This window comes from Lynx canadensis, chromosome E2 (assembly GCF_007474595.2).
Source record: "Lynx canadensis isolate LIC74 chromosome E2, mLynCan4.pri.v2, whole genome shotgun sequence".
NCBI lineage: Eukaryota > Metazoa > Chordata > Mammalia > Carnivora > Felidae > Lynx > Lynx canadensis.
This window is the reverse complement of record NC_044317.1, coordinates 46,216,531-46,234,193: the sequence shown is the minus strand read 5'-3', so window position 1 is coordinate 46,234,193 and position 17,663 is coordinate 46,216,531. Positions and strand designations below refer to the sequence as shown.

Here is a 17,663-nt window from a genome sequence, read left to right as displayed (position 1 = left end):
TGAGTCCCTCCCTTAGTCCCACCTTCAAAGAGCCACCAGGGGCTCAGATTCCTCATCTGGAAAATGGGGGGTAAAAATAGCATCACCCCAGAGGGTCATTATGAGAATTGCACCAGTGAATCAAGTACTTAGAACTGTGTCTGACACATCATGGGTACTCAGTATATTTACTCGTTCAACAAATACTGAGCATCTTTTATGTACCAAGCATTCCTCTTCTTCTCTTCCTCCTCCTCCTCCTCCCCCTCCTCCATCTTCTTCTTTTTTTTAAAGCTTATTTATTTTTGTGAGAGAGCGTGCACGCACGTGCCCGCGGGTGAGCAGGGGAAGGGGCAGAGAGGGAGACAGCGTGGAAGCGGGCTCTGTGCTATCAGCGCAAAGCCCAACACGTGGGGCTCCAACCCACAAACTGTGAGATCTTGACCCCAGCGGCAGTCCGGACGCTCAATCGACTGAGCCACCCAGGCGCCCCAGGGTATTATTCTTTCTAGAATGGTTGGCTATTTTACACCTTAACTACATATCAAATCCTCTTTGTGGAATGAGTGAAGTTTTACTGAACACTTACTACCTGCCAGGTACCTTTTAAAAACACTTTACACATATGTACTCATTTAATCCTTACGACAATCCAATGAGGTGTCATCCTCATTTTACACGTGAGGAAACCGAGGCCCAGAAAGGTTAAGTCATTTGCCCGAGGCCACATGGCCACCAAATGGCAGAGCCAGGATTTGAATCCACGAGGTGTGGCTCCCGCTGCAAAGTAGCACTGTGCGGTCTAGCCCGCGGAAGGAAGGGATAGAGCAGGGCGGGGTCACTGTGAGAGTGGCAGCCCTGGAGGGACTAGACAGGGTTCTCTGGAGCTGGGAGGGACTGGGGAGGGGGGAGGGGGGAGGGGGAGGGGGGGAGGGGGAGGTGTCAGCGAGCCAAGCGCAGGCTTAGCCGGTGGACGTCTGTATGGGCACCTCTTAGGTATCTCTAAGTCTCAGGGCATTGAAGTGTTTGTGTGAGTGTAAATGTACGTGAGTCTGTAAAGGTGTGGGAGTGAAGTGTGCGTGAGTCTACGTGGGAGGCTGTGAGTATACGTGTGAATGTGTGTGTAAACTGCCGTATGTGGGTGTGTGCGAGTCCAGGTGTGCATGTGTGAGTGTCTGCCCGGGAGACTAGATGTGCGTCTGGGCGAACGTGTGTGAGTGACTGCGCGCTCCCTGGGCCCCACCTCTGCACCCGCTTCCCCGCGGGGTCCCGCGGGTCCCCGGGCCCGGGACTACGACTCCCAGAATGGCCCGGGCGGGCCCGCCCCGCCGTCGTGATTGGCTGTGGTCCCGGTGCTCCCGCCCCGCGGGAATGAATGGATGGGCGGCCTCAGCGCCCGCCCGAGCGCTGGGAGGACCGACCCGGCGGGGACCTGCTGGGGGCAGGACCCGGGGAGCAAGATGGCCACGGTCATCCCCGGCCCCCTGAGGTGCTGCGGGCCGGCGGGAGGTGGGGGAGGGCGCGCGGGCGGGTCTGCGCGGGCGTGTGTGTGTGGCGGCCGGGGGTGGGGCCGAAGGGGTGTCTGGGGGGCTGTCACCGTGGGCCGTGCTGCGCGGGGGTGCGAATGTGTGCGATCATGGGTCTCTGGCAAGAACGGTGTCCGATGCGCTGCTCCTGGACGAGCGGAGGGTGTGGGGAGCTCGGAGTCCTCTTCGGGTCCTTTTCGGGGAAGGGGGTCATGTCCCGCCCGGCGACCCCCGGGGTTGGGGAGAGACTGAAATGGCCTGGAGGTGCGGGAGCCTTGGTAAACTTGAGTGAAGCCCACACTACCTTTGTCTTGGCGTGTGGAGTGTGTGTCACTTGTTTGTACTGTTATTTTTTTGTTTTTTTTGTGTGTGTGTTTTTGGATATGTGTGTGGATATGTGTTTAATATCTTTCAGTCTACCAGGTATCTTGGGATATTTGGGTCTTTGAGTGTATGTACATGTCCTTTGAAGCCGCATCATTTGTGTTCTGTGTCTGGATTTGTAGTTGTGCGTGTATTTATGTGTACATTTTTGTGTGAATATGGGTGGATTTGTCTGTTTCTATATTGTATATGTGTATATCTTTGTGTTTGGATATGTGGTGTTTTAGATGTTGGTTTCTATATCGTGTATCTTTATGATTGTGTGTACGTGTGTGTCCTGTGTGAATCTGTGCGATTTCTTTGTATAGTGTGCCTGGACATTGTGTGTGTGTGCGTGTGTGATTTGTTTGTGTTGTGTCTTTAGATATGTGTGTAGGTGCTCATGTGGGTAGTTTGTTTTAACATTTCTTCTAACATTTGTGTATGTGTGTGTCTTTGGTTGCATGAGTGTGTGTGTGAAGTGTGGTGTCTGTGATCTGTTTGCATGTTGTGTGTCTTTGTGTGGGTGCTTTGTTTATGTTGTGTGTCTTTGGATATGTGATGTGTATTTGTGCGTGGATATATGTGTGTTGTGTCTGTCCCACACTATGTATCTGTGATGTTTGTGTTTTTTTCAGTAGATATTTGCGTGTGCACGTATGTGAGATTTGTCTGTTTCTCCTTTGTGAGTTTTGGGATATGTCTCTCTTTGTGTGTGAATCCTGTGTGATTTGTTTGTGTTGTGTATTTTGATATGTGCACGTATGGATGGGTCTTGGTGTATTTTTGTCTGTTTCTACATTATGTGTGTGTATCTACTGGTTGGCTCCGGGCCTGCTTGGGTCTCAGGTTGGGGGCTCCTGAGTCCAGGAGCGACAGGAGGGGAGAGACTGGAGGAGTCGGATCACCCATTCCCGAGCGGGGCGTTGAGGGAGGGGTGCTGGACGACCCGGCGCTCCTGCCCTTGGTGACAGCCACTCGCCCGCTCGCTCGCCCTCACAGCCTAGGCGAGGACTTCTACCGCGAGGCCATTGAGCACTGCCGCAGCTACAACGCGCGCCTGTGCGCTGAGCGCAGCCTGCGCCTGCCCTTCCTCGACTCGCAGACCGGCGTGGCCCAGAACAACTGCTACATCTGGATGGAAAAGACCCACCGCGGCCCTGGTACCCGCTGGGAGGGCAGGGGCGGGGTGGGGCGGGGCGGGGCAGCGGCTTTGCGGCGGCGTTCTCGGTCCTCACCGCCCTCCTCACCTGCAGGTCTGGCCCCGGGACAGATCTACACGTACCCCGCGCGCTGTTGGAGAAAGAAACGGAGACTTAACATCCTGGAGGACCCCAGACTCCGGCCCTGCGAGTACAAGATCGGTGGGTGGAGCTCCATCCTGTGCCCGGGGTGGCCCCAGCCGGCCCGGGGCAAACGCTGATCCGTGTGTGGTGACGCCTGTGTGGTTCTGAGCATTTGCCTTTATTTCCCTTCTAGCGAGTGTCTGCAGGTGTGTGTCTGGCTGTAGTCCAGACATTTCTCCAGTTTTCCCTGAGTGACTGCTTTGGACTTGGACGTGTCTTCTCCTACTGGGGCCCAGGTGTATTCCGGGCCCGGTGCTATCTGTTAGGTGCCTAGGTGGCTCCTCCCCGGTGAACTGGGATGTGTTGCTGTGCGGCTGTCTTTCTTCCTGTGGGCGCCTGAGTGTGTGTGCATGTGTGAGAGTGTCTGGTGGTAAGCCTTTGCGTCGGTAGTGGAGTGGATGTAAGTATCTGTGTCTCTTTCTAGGTGTTTCCAAGGACATTAGAGGGTTTGTTTCATCTCGTGTGTGTCTGGTCTCCCAGAGTGTCCGGCCGTTTCTGGGTGTGTCTGAGTGCATCGGGGTGTCTGGTGTCTCTTCTTTTGAGTGTCTGGATGCTTTGGAATGTCTGGGAGAATCTCTTCCCCTAGTATCTGGTATATCAGGTGTATCTCTGCCCACGTGTGCTGGTCCAACCAGACCGTCTGGCCTTATCGCTTCTTGAATGTGACCAGTACTATTAGAGTCACTGGCTCTTTCTCTTCCCTCGTCCTCTGTGTGGGTCCAGGTATACTGAAGTGTCCATCTGTGTGGGTTTTTTTTAAGTTTGTTTGTCTGTTTGTTTATCTAGAGAGTGCCCACACGGGCTGGGGAGGGGCAGAGAGAAAGACAGAATCCCAAGCGGGTACCCTGCCACCAGAGCAGAGCCTGCTGACCTAAGCCGATCAAGGCGCCATGGAGTGTCCATCTGGCTGTCTTTCTGGGTGTGTCGATTCCCTCAGAGGCGCCGTGTGTGGCTCCCCTGTGTACGTTCGTGTGTGTCCATCTGAGTAGTTCTCTCCAGATGTGTCTGTCTGTATCTCCCCTGTGTGTGTCCACATGTCTGGTAGGGTCTGGCTGGGTGTTCCTTATGCGGACCTAGGTATAGCTGACGATTTAGTGTCTCTTTCTGATTGTCTCTGGGTGTATCCCAGGGTTTGGATATGTTTCCTCTACGTGACTGGGTGTATCTGAGTGTCTGGGTGTATCTCCTTCTTTGTGTGTCTGGATGTCTCCAGATGATCCGTCTGTATCTCCCATGTGTACCCTGTTTGAGAATCTGTGTTTCTCCACATGCATCCAGGTGTAAGCGAGGGAGGGTCTGGTGTGTCTCCATCTGAGTGTGTCTGAGCAGATCCGAGGGCCTGGCCGTGTCTTTCCCAGGTCTCGGCCTCCTTTCCAATATGCGTGATTGAATCTTTGAGTCTGTTGCTGGTCGAGTGTGGGAACACCTCTTTCCTGAAGCAAAGGGCATGGCTCCCCAACCTGGGCAGTTTTGAGAAATCCTCCAGGGACAACTTCCCCACTTGACCTCCCCACCATGGCCTTGTCCCCAGATTGTGAGGCACCCCTGAAGAAGGAGGGTGGCCTCCCCGAAGGGCCTGTCCTTGAGGCGCTACTGTGTGCTGAGACAGGGGAGAAGAAGATTGAGTTGAAGGAGGAGGAGACCATTATGGACTGCCAGGTGGGACCACCCCTCAGGGGCCCCGGCCACCTTGTCACCCCTGCCACCTGCCCTGGCGCACCCTGTTCCCGCTCTCCAATCTCCCCTGGTTCCCTAGGGCCTTTGGGCCTCCTAAGTCGCATCCTTCCACACCTCATCTCTGTTCGGAAGACCTCCCTGCTTGCCCTGCGCCCCCAGTCTCCAGCTGTGTCCGCAACTCCCACAGAGAAGGACAGCATCCCCCATTTTCTTGACCTCAGTCTCCCTTCTGGTGTCCAGAAACAGCAGCTGCTGGAGTTTCCACATGATCTCGAGGTGGAAGACTTGGAGGATGACATTCCCAGGAGGAAGAACAGGGCTAAAGGAAAGGTATCACCCCCAAATCTTTCTCCCTCACCTCTCTCCTCAGTGACGGATCCCATACACTGAGCGTTTATCGTGGTCAGACCCTAACCCAGTTTGGCCTTACTGAATTCCCAGAGCAGCCTGAAGGGGTAGAGGATTTTATACCCATCGTACAGAAGAGGACGCTGAGGCTCAGATATATGAACCCATTGGCAAAACAGAGATTGTATAGTGGGTCAGAGCCTCCTTCACACCCACGAGGAAGCCTCTGAGAGGTCAAGGGGGTTACTCGAGGCCCATAGTCAGGAAGTGGCAGAGCTGCGGTTCACCTTTCAGGCTCCAGTGATGAAAACTCTTTCAGTTGCCTCCCTTCTTGGCCCCTCATCCCGCCTCTTCCCCCAGGCATATGGCATCGGGGGTCTCCGGAAACGCCAGGACACCGCATCCCTGGAGGACCGAGACAAGCCGTATGTCTGTGATAGTGAGTCCTTCTGAAGAGGGGGAAAGAGAGAGTGGGGCCTAGGGACCTCTCCCCTGCTGGCCCCCTCCCTCCTGTTCTAGAGCCCGGCGGGAGGGGATGCTCAGGCCTCTGGCAGAGGGGGGAGGTATGATCCCCGAGGCCAGGGTGGAGGCCGCATGGGCTGGGAGGGCTGACCGGCCCTCCCTGCTCGCTCTCCAGTCTGTGGGAAACGGTATAAGAACCGGCCAGGGCTCAGCTACCACTACACCCACACCCACTGGCTGAGGAGGAGGGGGAGGAGAACGCCGAGCGCCACGCCCTGCCCTTCCACCGGAAAAACAACCATAAACGTGAGCAGGCAGGCGGGCTGTGGGGTAGTGAGGGGCCCCGGGAGTGGGGGCTGAGGAGCCTGGGAGGGAGGGGGCACATTAGACATTTCTGGAAAATCTCCAGCTCAGCGGTCCCCTCCCCCCACCGACCATGGGGATGCTGGCTCTGGGGTTGCCATGGCAACCAACCATCTCTCCCTCGCTCCGGCCGGGCGTAATATTTCTGGGTCTGATTTATTGTTTCAATTAGAGCTTGGGGAGGGGGGTGATAGATGACTCCCCTCCCTCTCTGCCTCCCGTTCTCCCTTTGCTGCTAAGCTTTGGCTGAGGGGCAGGGTCTGTGGCCTGGGAGCCCTTGGCGCCTGCCCGTGCCAATCTCGTGGCAGCCCTGACAGCCGAGGGATGGGAGAGGGCTTGGGAGAGGCTCCGCCAGCGGAGAAACTGTCTTCACACCCACCTCTTGGTGGGAGAGGGCGGTCTCTTCACCCCGTCCCCACCACGCACCGGGCACCTCTGTGTTCAGAATTTTTCTTGTGAACATCCGTCTGTTTGCATATCAGATCTTGGCCAGTGGTACCCCCAGTTTTTATCTAGTCGGGGCTTAGTTGGCACTGGTTGTGTGGTAGAAAGGGGAAGCAGGGGGGCTCTTCCTAAAGCTGTTATTTGCCAGTTTTGCCTAATAAAGAGTGAGTTGTCTGTCCTCAAAGAGTTCGGGGCTCCTGATGAGAATTATTTGGGCCCCCATCCCCGTTCTGCCGCGGCCACAACTTGGGGTAGCTACTCTCTCTCCTTACCTCCCCCATGCCTGGATAAAGGGGTCCACCCCGGGGCTGGGGCTGAGGTCTGGGGGGCAGGGTGGAGCCTTGCCTATGGTGAGAGCCCTCTCTCTGTCCCCCCAACCCCAGAGTTTTACAAAGAATTGGCCTGGGTCCCTGAGGCACAGAGGAAACACACAGGTAGGGACGCCTCCCTCTGCCCCTACTCGTGCAGCAGCCTTTGACTAGGTGCCCCCGCCCCGCCTATGTCAACCCCCCACCGCCTTGCTGTCTTTCAGCCAAGAAGGCGCCCGATGGCACTGTCATCCCCAACGGCTACTGTGACTTCTGCCTGGGTGGCTCCAAGAAGACGGGGTGTCCCGAAGACCTCATCTCCTGTGCTGACTGTGGGCGATCAGGTGATACCCTCACCTGAGGTTGCTGGGGGCCCGGGTGGAGGGGACGCCAGGAGTCCCGATCTGGAGGCTGGGAGGCGGAGAAGTGCGGCCTGGGGCTGGGGGGTCCAGAGCTGGTGGAGTGGACTCAACTGCTGAGGACCTTGGGAAACTGGGAGGGGGAGGGGTGGTCAGAGAGGCTCTGGGAATAATGGGATGCGGTCGTCACGGCGTTGCCGGTCGTAGCACGTGCTTAGCATGGCACGAGGGGCAGTGAAAGGTGGTTGCCAAGGCATTGTGGGTAGGGAACCGTGATAGTGAGTAATGGATGGCCGTTGCCTGGGCACTGTGGATAACCGAGGGCGCTTGCCATGGAGTTGCGGTTAGTGGGATGTGGTTTCCCAGGGTGGGCTTGTAGGTAATAGACTGTGGTTGCCTCAGCACGGTGGGTAATGAATTGTGGTTGTCATGGTATCACGGGGAGTGCGATAGGGTTGTCACGGCAACGGGGGTATGGTAGCGTGGAACGTCAATTGTGGCACCGGGTGGAGGCTTGGACTGAGGGGGTCTCGCACTGGGGTAGTGCGACGGCTGTGGGATCGGCGTCGCGCGGTACCGCCGGGGAACGCTTCGGTTCGCTCGCCGTCCTGGGGGACGGGCGTTGGGTCACAGGGAACCCAGAGCGTGGGGACCCCACTGCGGAAGGTGGTTGCCATGGCGCCGTGGCTGGGAGGACGTGGCTGCCGCGTTACTGTGGTTAACAGAACCTGTCGGCCACTCTGCTGTGGGTAATGGAATGTGGCTGCCTCAGCACAGCGGCTAACAGAATGTGGCGGCCCGGGTGTTGTGGGTGGTAGAAAGTGGTTGCCACAGCACTGCGGGTAATGGAATGCGGTTGCCATGGTATTCTGGGGAGCAGAATGTGGTTACCATGGTGGCTGGTAGGAGACTGGTGGCCACGGTCGCGGCAGCGCTGCTTGCGGTACGGTCGCTGGGCACCGTGCGCGGGGTGGGGTCGGGCTGTGGGCCACGGGAGCTCCTCCGGCCCTAGGACCCAGGGGTGGGGGCCGAGCCGTCTCCTCCCCGGGGGGTCAGTCACCACCGGGGGCGTGATGAGCCCTAACTGCATCCCTGCCCCTTGGCCCCCAGGACACCCCTCATGTTTACAGTTTACGGTGAACATGACGGCGGCCGTGCGGACCTACCGCTGGCAGTGCATCGAGTGCAAGTCCTGCAGCCTGTGCGGCACCTCGGAGAACGACGTGAGTGCCCGCCCGCCTCCCCTGGGACATGCCCCCAGGTGGCCTCCCGTCCGGCACCTCCGCCTCTGCCAGTCGGGCCTAAAGCCTTTCCCTGGAGCCCCTCCCTGGTGAACACTAGTAACCTGTATTATTATTATTGCTTAGTGTCCATTAACTGAGCCCGGCACTTAGTGCTCCTCATCTCTCTGACTCCTCCCAACCACCCTCCGAGGTAGGTGCTCTCGTTCCCACTCCGCAGAGAAGACACTGAGCTCAGAGAGGGGACATGACGTGCCCGAGGTCACGTCTAGGAAATTAGTAGAGCTGGGAACCGAACCCAACGTCCATTGCTTCCAGAGCTGGTGTCAGACCATCTCGGTGGCGTTTGAAGTGTTCCACAGAATCTATAAAACCCGGACTGCGAGTTGCAAACCGGCCGACCACAGGGGTGTTTTGCTTGGCCAAGCAGGGTTTCGCAAAGATTCCGTGATGCGAAGCCCGTCTCGGAGCCCTTTCTCGTGGGAGGGACCGCCTTCCCCGGCCCCTTTGACCTACCCCTGCCCCAGCCCCCCACCCCGGTTTCTGGTGCCCGTGCCCCCAGGGTGCCAGCTGGGCGGGTCTCACCCCCCAGGACCAGCTGCTGTTTTGTGACGACTGCGATCGGGGTTACCACATGTACTGCCTGAGCCCCCCATGGCGGAGCCCCCGGAAGGTGAGAGAAGAGGTGGGCATGACCCCGGGGGCGGGTGGGTCGGAAAGCTGTCTTCCGGCTGGTGAAGACCAAAGACCGTGTCTGCTGGCTGGGAGGTTGGGTCAGCCTCTTGGGGACCCGGGCCTAAATCCCTGTCCTCTGGCCACCCCCACAGGGAGCTGGAGTTGTCACCTCTGTCTTCGGCACCTGAAAGAGAAGGCCTCTGCCTACATCACCCTCACCTAGGCCTGGCTCTGGCTCACCCGGACCTCTGGGGTGGTGCTTACCTATCTGCCTCTCGGAGCTCCTCCACGCTCTCTCTGCCCTCAGTGCCCCACAGTGGAGGGGGACAGGGAAGCCCGAGAGGGGGCGGGGCCACCCCCTTCCCTCTGTGCAGGTGGAATGTTTGCCCTGTGGGTTGGTGGGCCCAGCAGGGCCCCTCTCCCTTCCTCCCTCCTTCCCCATCCCTTGGCGAATGGGCACCGGGGGCTTCTGCTCCCTCAAGCCATACCCCGCCTCTGGGCGGGCATGAGGGGTGGTAGATGCCAGCCCGGGGCACGGACACAGCGTTTTTCTAAAGAAAAAGTCAAAAAGTTAAAAAAAAAAAAAAAAGAAAAAAGAAATTAATATATACAAAGAGTCCTATAAGGCCTGGCTGGGTGGAGGGGGTGCTGCCGAGCGCATCCACTGGGCACCGGTCTATGCCAGCTTCCTGCCTACCAGCCCCACCCCCCAGTTTCTGGAGTTGCAGCTGTCCCACCTCCTCACCCAATGTGGGCACCATCCCCCTTCGTGCCCAGGGCAGGTGGGTGTGGTGTCCACCCTCGCCCCCTCTTGGTGCCCACCGTGGATACTGCATGACGAGAACCATGGTTTTGAACTCGTTCCCTGCTCCCTCCCTGAGAGCCCCACCCTGCCCGCTCTGTGCCTGCCGCCTGCCCTGGCTGGTGGGCGTCGGCTGGGGGGGCAAGGCGGGCAAGGCGGGCCCCTGCCCAGCGCCTGCTGGAATGAGAAGCACAGACTCTACAACGGACTAGTTTTTCCCCCTTCCCCTGCTCCAGTTCCCCACCGGCCAGGCCGGGCTGCCCCCTGCCACCCTCGCTGGCCATTTTGGGGGTAGCGAGGGGGCGTGGTTGTTTCTTGTGGTTGTGTGTGTTTGTTGTTCGGGTTAAAAAAAAGGGAAATTGAGACTGCAAGTGGGGGGAGGTGGTGGGTTTGGGGGGGTCTCCCCCAATCCAGGCATGCCCCCTCCTTGTAAACGAGTCTCCTTTATTGCCTGCCTCTGCTGTGAATTAACTTGTTCTGTGTATTAAACTGGGCCTGACCCCTCTGCCCACGACTGCCTCGTTCTCCAGGCTGGACTGGGGCACCACCAAGAAGGGGAGATGGGGGCCTCCTAGGGGGAGACTTGACCAAGGTTAACAGCTGGAGCCGGCCCGACCTCCATCTCCCTCCATCTCCCCCCTGCACCCCGCCTTTCTCTGGCTTTGTCCCAGCTCCTCCCAGCCTCGCCGGGGAAAGGAGAGGGGGGATGGGGTGGAGGGGGCTCCCGCCCAGCCAGCTGTGGTTGCCCTGGCAACGGACTGCTGCAGCTGCAGTGAGCAGCAGTGAGGGGGGAGGCGGGAGCTGGGGCCTGGGGGAAGGGATGGAAAGATGAAGAGGCCGCCCCTCCCGGGCTATGGTAGGCGGTGGGGGTGCCCAGAGCACCTCCTCTGGGTCCCCAGAGCGCCTCACCTGGGGTCCCCCATCCGGATGTGGGGCAAAGAGCGGAGGGGAAAGGACCAAGGAGAGAATGACACGCACACGAGGTTGGGCGGGAGGCAGATTTGGGCGAGGTGGGATGAGGAGAGAACCAGGACACTGAAAGATCAGGAGAGAGACACAGAGCCACACATTTATAGAGAATCAGAAAAAGAGCAGGAGAGGGAAGAAATAGATCTGGAGAGAGAGGTAGATGAGTGAGCCACAGGAGTGATGGAGGGGGGAGAACAGAAGAGAGATGGAGATTCAGTGGGAGAGGGAGACATCAGGGAGAGACAGAAGGAGGAAGGAGCCGGTGATTTAGGGAAGCGGGAGAGATTCGATGAGGGGAGGTAGAGAACCAGGGCACATAAATCAGGAGAGAGGCCAAAGAATAAGAGGGAGGCACATTTGGGGTTAGAGAGATACAGTCAGGATCCAGGGACAGGCCAAGTCTCAGGACAATGACACAGAGATGAGACTTCGTGGGAGAGGAGGACAAAGAATTTGGGGGGACAATAGAGAAACATGGAGAGAGCCAAAGGTATAAAGGATTCAGAGGTTGGCTGGGGAAGAGAGCCAGGGGTGATGGGAGGGAGAGAGATGGGGGGGAGGGTGCAAGAGGGCACTCGTGGGATGGCCGAGGAAGTTGGAAACTGGGGCAAGATCAAGATGGGGAAGGGACCAGCAGGGCACAGTGTGGGTGCGAGTTGCGGGGCGTTGGACGTTGGTGTGTGTCACAGGCTCCAGGAGAGAATGTGAGAACAGCTTGTTCCATGGTTCCCATGCCGGTTGGGGGAGGGCCCAATGGGGAGGAGATGGGGCCTCAAGAAGGGCGGAGACTGGGAGAGTGTCTGGAACACTCTAGAATTTTTAGATGTGGAAATCAGCTGGTCCACCTCCTCTGGAAAAGGATATACACCCGTTTTGGAAAAAAGATATTTTTTTGGGGGGGGAGGGGAGAGGCTGAGTCAGAGGAGCATCAGGTTTTAGCTCAGAGATGGAACACTCCATGACAGGTAAGTAGGTGGGGTGGGTCAGGAAGATCTAGCCACCTGGCCAGCCCTGTCGAGAGGCTGGGCCGCTTCTCAGATCCGGACTTCCCACAAGAGTCCAGACCTTGGATTTTCACGTGGAATTCTGAGATTCAGAAAATCGGTTGGACCCTGATCCCCAGGTCAAACCGCAAGTGTTTCACCAGGGCAGATGCAGATCCAGGCCAGGAGTTAAGGCCTTCCCCAGCTAGGAGAGCCCCTAGAGGGAGGCCTGACCCAGGGGTGAGGTCATGGGACACCCCCACCTCACTGTGCTCCCCTTGGCCTGGAAGCAGGGGCTGATTTGCACCCGAAACCACCAACCGGTTGACTGGCAGCGGGAGGCCTACTCCACCGATGGGGGCGGGCGACATGCAAATAAGCCAGCACCAGGAGGGTGTGGCCTGGGGAGACCGCAGCCAAAGGAGGACAGGGGCCCCTTGGTTCTTTCTGAGTTCGCTTTCAAAGGGCAGTTTTACCAAGCTGGAAATCCGGCTTTATGGCCAACCTCCAGATTTTTAAAAGTTTGACCACTAAATCTAAAACCAGCGCAACTCCGTGGGCTAGGTCTGGCTTTCTGGTCTCCAGTATATGACTTCTTCAGTAGAAGCTCCCTTTTTAACTTAAGGACTTTTTACATTCTCAGTGTTGGATTCCTGTCATTTGGGTTTCAAGGCTGGTTCTTAGGGAAGTGTGTGTGTGTGTGTGTGTGTGTGTGCGCGCGCGCGCGCGCGTGTGTGTGTTTGTGTGAGAGAGAGACAGAGACAGAGAGACAAAGGGAGAGACAGAGGGAGAGAGAGACAGAGAGAGACAGAGAGGGAGAGAGATGGCGTTTGGGACCAGGGGGATGGGGGAGGAGGCTGACGCTGGACCACACCCTCCCATCAGTGACTCCAGGCAGCTGCCCAGCTAGTGAACACACAAGCCATTTCTATGAAACATTTATTTCCTTTGAAACCTCCAGAAACATGCCAGAAAAATCTCAAGACAGGGATAGGGAAAAAAAAAAAAAAGACAATAAAGAATAAAAAATCCAAATGAAATCAGCATATGAAAAAAAACCCCTGCTATCTTCAAGCCTTCAGATTGAACACTAACCTCAAATTAAATAGATTTGTTTTGCAGAGATCCTTAAAAAATAACAGAAAACAAAACCAAAAATCATAATTTACACTTGTCAATGTACATGATTAGGTCCCCAAAATGATTCAAATGATCTGAAGAGATGAGGAGAACTTAAAAAAAAGAGGGGGGGGGCAGCCTCCAGGTTAGGGTCTGAGGAAAGGGCGGTGGGGAGGTCCTGGAGAACCCTTCCAAAAAGGGGTGGGGAAGAGGGGCAGAGATATCACAGTAGTTGGCCAGGACTGAGGACCAAGCAGGTCCCACCTTGAAGCCCTCATCTCACACCACAGGTGAGGGACAGGAGATGGCAGATCTGAGGGCTTCTCGAGGGACTGCGATGTGGCTGGGGTCAGAGGTTGATCACAGGGAGACAGGAGCGCCCTTTTCTCTTGCCCCAGCCGGCCGGCCCAGTGTGGCACCTCCCTGTCCAGCCCGGCACCTCTCTGTGTCCTGTGCAGTCCCAGAGCCCCCTGCCCTGAGGTTTCTGGCCCCAAAGAGAAGCAGGGGGCGGGGTGTCTCTGGACAAAGGCTGGACGACATGCTGCTGGCTTCCAGCCAGAGGGTGCTGCTCGGAGCCGGGCCAGCTCCCCCTGCCTGGGGCCTCCCAAATGGGAAAGCCCACCCACCTGCCCACCCTGACTTTATCCCTCTGAGTCCTCCCACTGAGTCCCAGTCCACGGGGGACACACCTTGATCCTCAGCTTGAGGTTGGGGAATCCACAGATTGTGGCCATACAGACTTGTTTCTGGCGCAACTCTACATGAAAAAATAAATATATATATATATATATTTTTTTGTTTTTAAAGGAAAAAAAGAAACTCTGTTTCCTGGGTGAACAGCGTAGTACCACTCTGGCTCGGCTGCCTGGCAAGCTGCCCCTTATTGCCTTTAGAGAACCAGCGTCTCATGGGGGGGGTTCACACAGCAAAGCACTCCCCGGGGAGCACAGTGAGGGTGTCCGGGCGTCCGCTTGCGAAGGGAAAACAAAACCAGAGAGGAGTTGCAGGCTGTTTTCTCTCCAGCCCTGACCGGAGGGCTGCGTGGAGCCCCTCCTGGTGCCCGGAAGAGGCCCTGGCTGTGTGGTCGGAGTGGCGGGGCCTGGGGAGGAGAGACAGGGCTTCGCTGCCTGGGGCCAGGGCAGTAGCTGGAAGGTGGCATGGCCCGGGCGCTGTGGCCTTTGGCGGTCGAGGGGCGGATAGAAAAAAGACGGTATAAACAGTCCCGAGTGTGCAAATAGAGTTTCCCCTCAAAGAAGTTGACTTTGGATGCTGGGGGTGTCCTCTCTCCATCCGGGGTCCCAAGAAAAGAAGTGAAACTCTAACAAAGTGCTCCTGGCTGCTTTTTGGAAGAGCGAGGTTGGGAGGGGATACTGTCCGTGCCATTTGGAGCTAGTGCACTGGGACTGAGACCCCTGGCCAGTTTCCACACAGGCCTTCATCTCTCTGGGGCCGAGGGGAAGCACGGGCCAGTTTCACACTGGTTTTTCATGCAGGGGGCTTGGCCCCACAAGCCCAAACTCTGTTGCACGTGGTGAAGAAACCTGGTTGGTGGACTCCTGGAGCTGCGGGGTTTGGAGACACACACCTGCCCTCCCTCTCCCCTTCCTACAGCTTCTGATGGCTTGGTCCTAGGAAGAGGCTAGATGGGCCTCCTGGGCGCGGCGTGGGCACGGTCCAGTCCCCAGGGACCAGAGATGGGCAGTTCAGAGGGAGGCCTGAGACCATGTCATCTTGTGGGGCAGGAGGACCTTGAGCAGACCACAGCTCACAGTCCGGGGCGGGGCCTGCGGCCATCCAGGGTTTCCGTGTCCACGAGGAGGGCGGTGGGGCCCTGGCTGGGTTATCGTGGTCATACCCACAACTGGGAGCGAGCCAAGGGAGACAGGAGAGCGGGAGCCCGTGGCTGGCCCGGGCAGGGGTGGGGGCGGCTCGCCGCCTCAGAGCTCCTTCTTCTCCCTGCAGAAGATCTCCGCGAACTTGCGCAGCTGCTCGCTGGCGGCCTGTGACTCCTCCTGCAGGCGCTGGTTGTTCTGGCGTAAGCTGGCCACCTCCGACTGCAGCACGGCCTTGTCCTGCTTCTCCTGTGGAGTAGGGCCAGCGTCAGCGGGTGGGCACAGACGAGGCCTCCTGAGCCAGGCGGCCAGGGGTTCAGCCCCAGCTCTGCTTCTCAGCGGCTTCGTAACCGTGGGCAGACTGCCTCATCTCTCTGGACCCACTTCCTCAACTCTTCCAACAGACCTCACTATAGTTACCACCACCCCGTTTTACCCTCATGGCCATCTAAGGACTCGGGGACTGTTAGCCTCAGTTTCCTGAGAGAGGAAACCCAGCCTCTCCTAACGGAAAGTGGGGAGCTTGGGATGCGGGCGCAGGCAGCCCGCCGTACAGGCTCCCTTGGCCTTTCAGAGACGCCCTTCCAGGACATGTCACATCTGAAGGCCGCTGACTTGTCCAAGCTCAGGCAGTATTAGATGGTGGGGTCGGATTTGAACCTGGGCCCCTATGATTCCTGTGCTTGAGGCTTCCACATTATACTCTGCCACCTTTTTGTTTTTTTGCCCAAAAGTATATAAAGCAACAAGTGGAAGTTCTCTGCCCTTATTTCTCTCCTCGTTCTTCTACACCCTGGAGGTACGTTTGATGAACAATTTGGAACGTTGCCTTCTAGATAACCCTCTGCCCTGTGGATGTTAATTTTTTTTTTTTTTTTAAAGTATGACAATGTTCTAGGAAATAGTTCTGTAGCTTGCTCAGTTTTTACTTAAGTTACTGGACTTCTTTTGTATGTGAGTAAATACACAGATTCCTGCTATTATTTTAATTGGCTGCAGAATATTCCACTGCATGGGTGTCCTGTCCTTTATATAACCGTTCTCCCGTGGAGGGACAGCTGCACCGGCTCCAATTTTTTTTTATTGCAAACAGAGCAGCAGTGAGCATCCTTGCTCATGGATCTCTGTACCTATGCTTGAAATTCTGCTGGACAAACTCCCACAAGTGGAACTGCTAGATCAACAAGGTAGACAGTTACATTGTTTGATAAATATCATCCCGCTGCCCCCCAAAAAGGCTGGGGCCAATGTGTTCTTCCTCCGAGACTGTAGGCAGGTTTCCTCCATGCGTTTCCCAGCCTTTGGCACGGTCACCTTCTACTCTTTACTCAGGACGACACTCAAAGCTGGGTGGTCTCTCCCAGCGTGGAAGGGGTCGGGTGGGGACAGGTGCCGCAGCTCGCTGCCACGCCCCACACCCGAGTGTCTGGGGGGCGGAACGGGGGGGGCGCGCCACGAGGGCTGGCCGCCTGGCGGCCTTACCTTCTGGAGGTCGGTGTGCAGCTGCTTCAGCATCACCTCCAGCTGGTACACCTTGCCTGTCAGATCCAGGGGAGGCTCCTCGCTGGAAAGACAGGGACAGGGTGAGACCCAAGGCCCACCGGTCCCCAGGGAGGGTTCCGGAGGAACAGAGGGTACAGGACACTCCTGTCCCCGAAGTTCTGGAGAGTCCTTTCCTTGCTGGGGTCCTGAGGGATGCCTGGAGGGAGGCTCTGGGGGAAGCCAGAAAGGAGCCAGCCCTCCTCCCTGCTGTGCTCTCCCCAAAGACGGTACATCTGTGGATGTGGACGGGGGGCTGTGGCAGCCTGTGGAAGGCTGTGCATGCGCCTGCCCTGATGCGTGCCTCCCCCGCGGGCCTGAACCACGCGTGTGCTTTAGGTGTGAGCGCCTCACACAGAGCAAAACCAGAACCCGCCTCACAGAAACACATCACTGAGCACCTTGCAGACCTGGGCAGACGGTGTCTGCCACGGGACACTGAACACGGGGGCCTGCCCTCGGGGGACGGGAATGGAGGACACTGACCAAAGACGATGACGGCGCCCCCGTGACAGAGAGCTGCCTGCGCTGTGCACAGTCTCGATCTAACAGAGCTCCACGCCCAGTGTAGTCTGGGAGGTCACCTCGTCATTACCCGCTGGGCAGAGGGGGAGACTGTGGCTTAGGCGGGGACCCTGCACCCTGGAACCCAGCCCTGGCCTGCCCAGCCCCTGAGGAGGAGAGGGGCAGCCCCTCCCTGTGGGGGCTCCACTAGGCACTGTGGGGGGCGGGGGAGCGTGTGCTGCCGCAGCCGAGAGGGGAGACACTGAGCCCTCCTGCCCTTTCTTTCCGCCACAGTCTTGGCTCCTGGGGGCTGCAGCTGCAGGGTAGGTGGGAGAGGGTCAGCTCAGGGGCGGAGGGAATCCAGGAGCTCGCCCAGAGCCCACAGTCCTGCCCTTTCCACACCAAGCCTGTTCCTGCCCTCACTGTATTGGCACATTTGTAAGTGCCGAGTTCCCGTGATTACAGTCGGGCCACATCTCTGGTGGAGGTTGAGTTCTAAAGCCAGTGAAAAGAGGGGTGTGAAGAAGGGTCAAAAACAAAAACAAAACACCAAAACCCAGGAGAGTCAAAATTTCCCTCGAAAATTACTTAATTTGCCCATAAAGTACAGCGCACCTCTGGTGTGAGCCTGCCTTGTATTTTTTGCCAACCTAGTGCGGTCAAGTCTGTTGCACTAAACGTGCGATGACCCATGTCCTCTTCTCTCCCCGGGAAGCCTCATGCGGGTAGGGCCTCTGTCAGCGCTTCCACAGCTGGCCCAGCGGGCTGTGCCAGGGGAGAGGCGAACAGTAACTATCAGGTGGCCATCCGCAGAATTCTGGAAT

The 17,663-nt window shown here is 57.4% G+C and overlaps 2 protein-coding genes across 4 annotated transcripts in view; one reads left to right on the top strand and one right to left on the bottom strand.

Annotated features, from left to right (window-relative positions):
* The first annotated feature begins 1,406 nt into the window (after positions 1–1,406).
* DPF1 (double PHD fingers 1) lies at positions 1,407–10,404 on the top strand. The gene is given in 14 exon segments (XM_030297619.2): positions 1,407–1,468; positions 2,871–3,031; positions 3,125–3,232; positions 4,746–4,873; positions 5,132–5,221; positions 5,600–5,678; positions 5,877–5,933; positions 5,936–6,007; positions 6,892–6,942; positions 7,041–7,160; positions 8,286–8,398; positions 8,979–9,060; positions 9,063–9,089; positions 9,244–10,404. Coding segments are annotated over 14 exon segments (1,188 nt in total). The 5' UTR covers positions 1,407–1,439; the 3' UTR covers positions 9,315–10,404.
* A 2,366-nt stretch (positions 10,405–12,770) lies between these two features.
* Positions 12,771–17,663, bottom strand: part of SIPA1L3 (signal induced proliferation associated 1 like 3) — a 240,147-nt gene continuing 235,254 nt past the window's right edge. For all 3 annotated transcript variants that reach the window (XM_030297618.1, XM_030297615.1, XM_032591515.1), the window contains exons 21-22: positions 16,279–16,360; positions 12,771–15,045 (exon numbers count right to left, since the gene is read on the bottom strand). In XM_030297618.1, the coding sequence (XP_030153478.1) occupies positions 14,902–15,045; positions 16,279–16,360 (226 nt within the window). In that variant the 3' untranslated portion in view covers positions 12,771–14,901. The remainder of the gene's footprint in view (positions 15,046–16,278; positions 16,361–17,663) is intronic.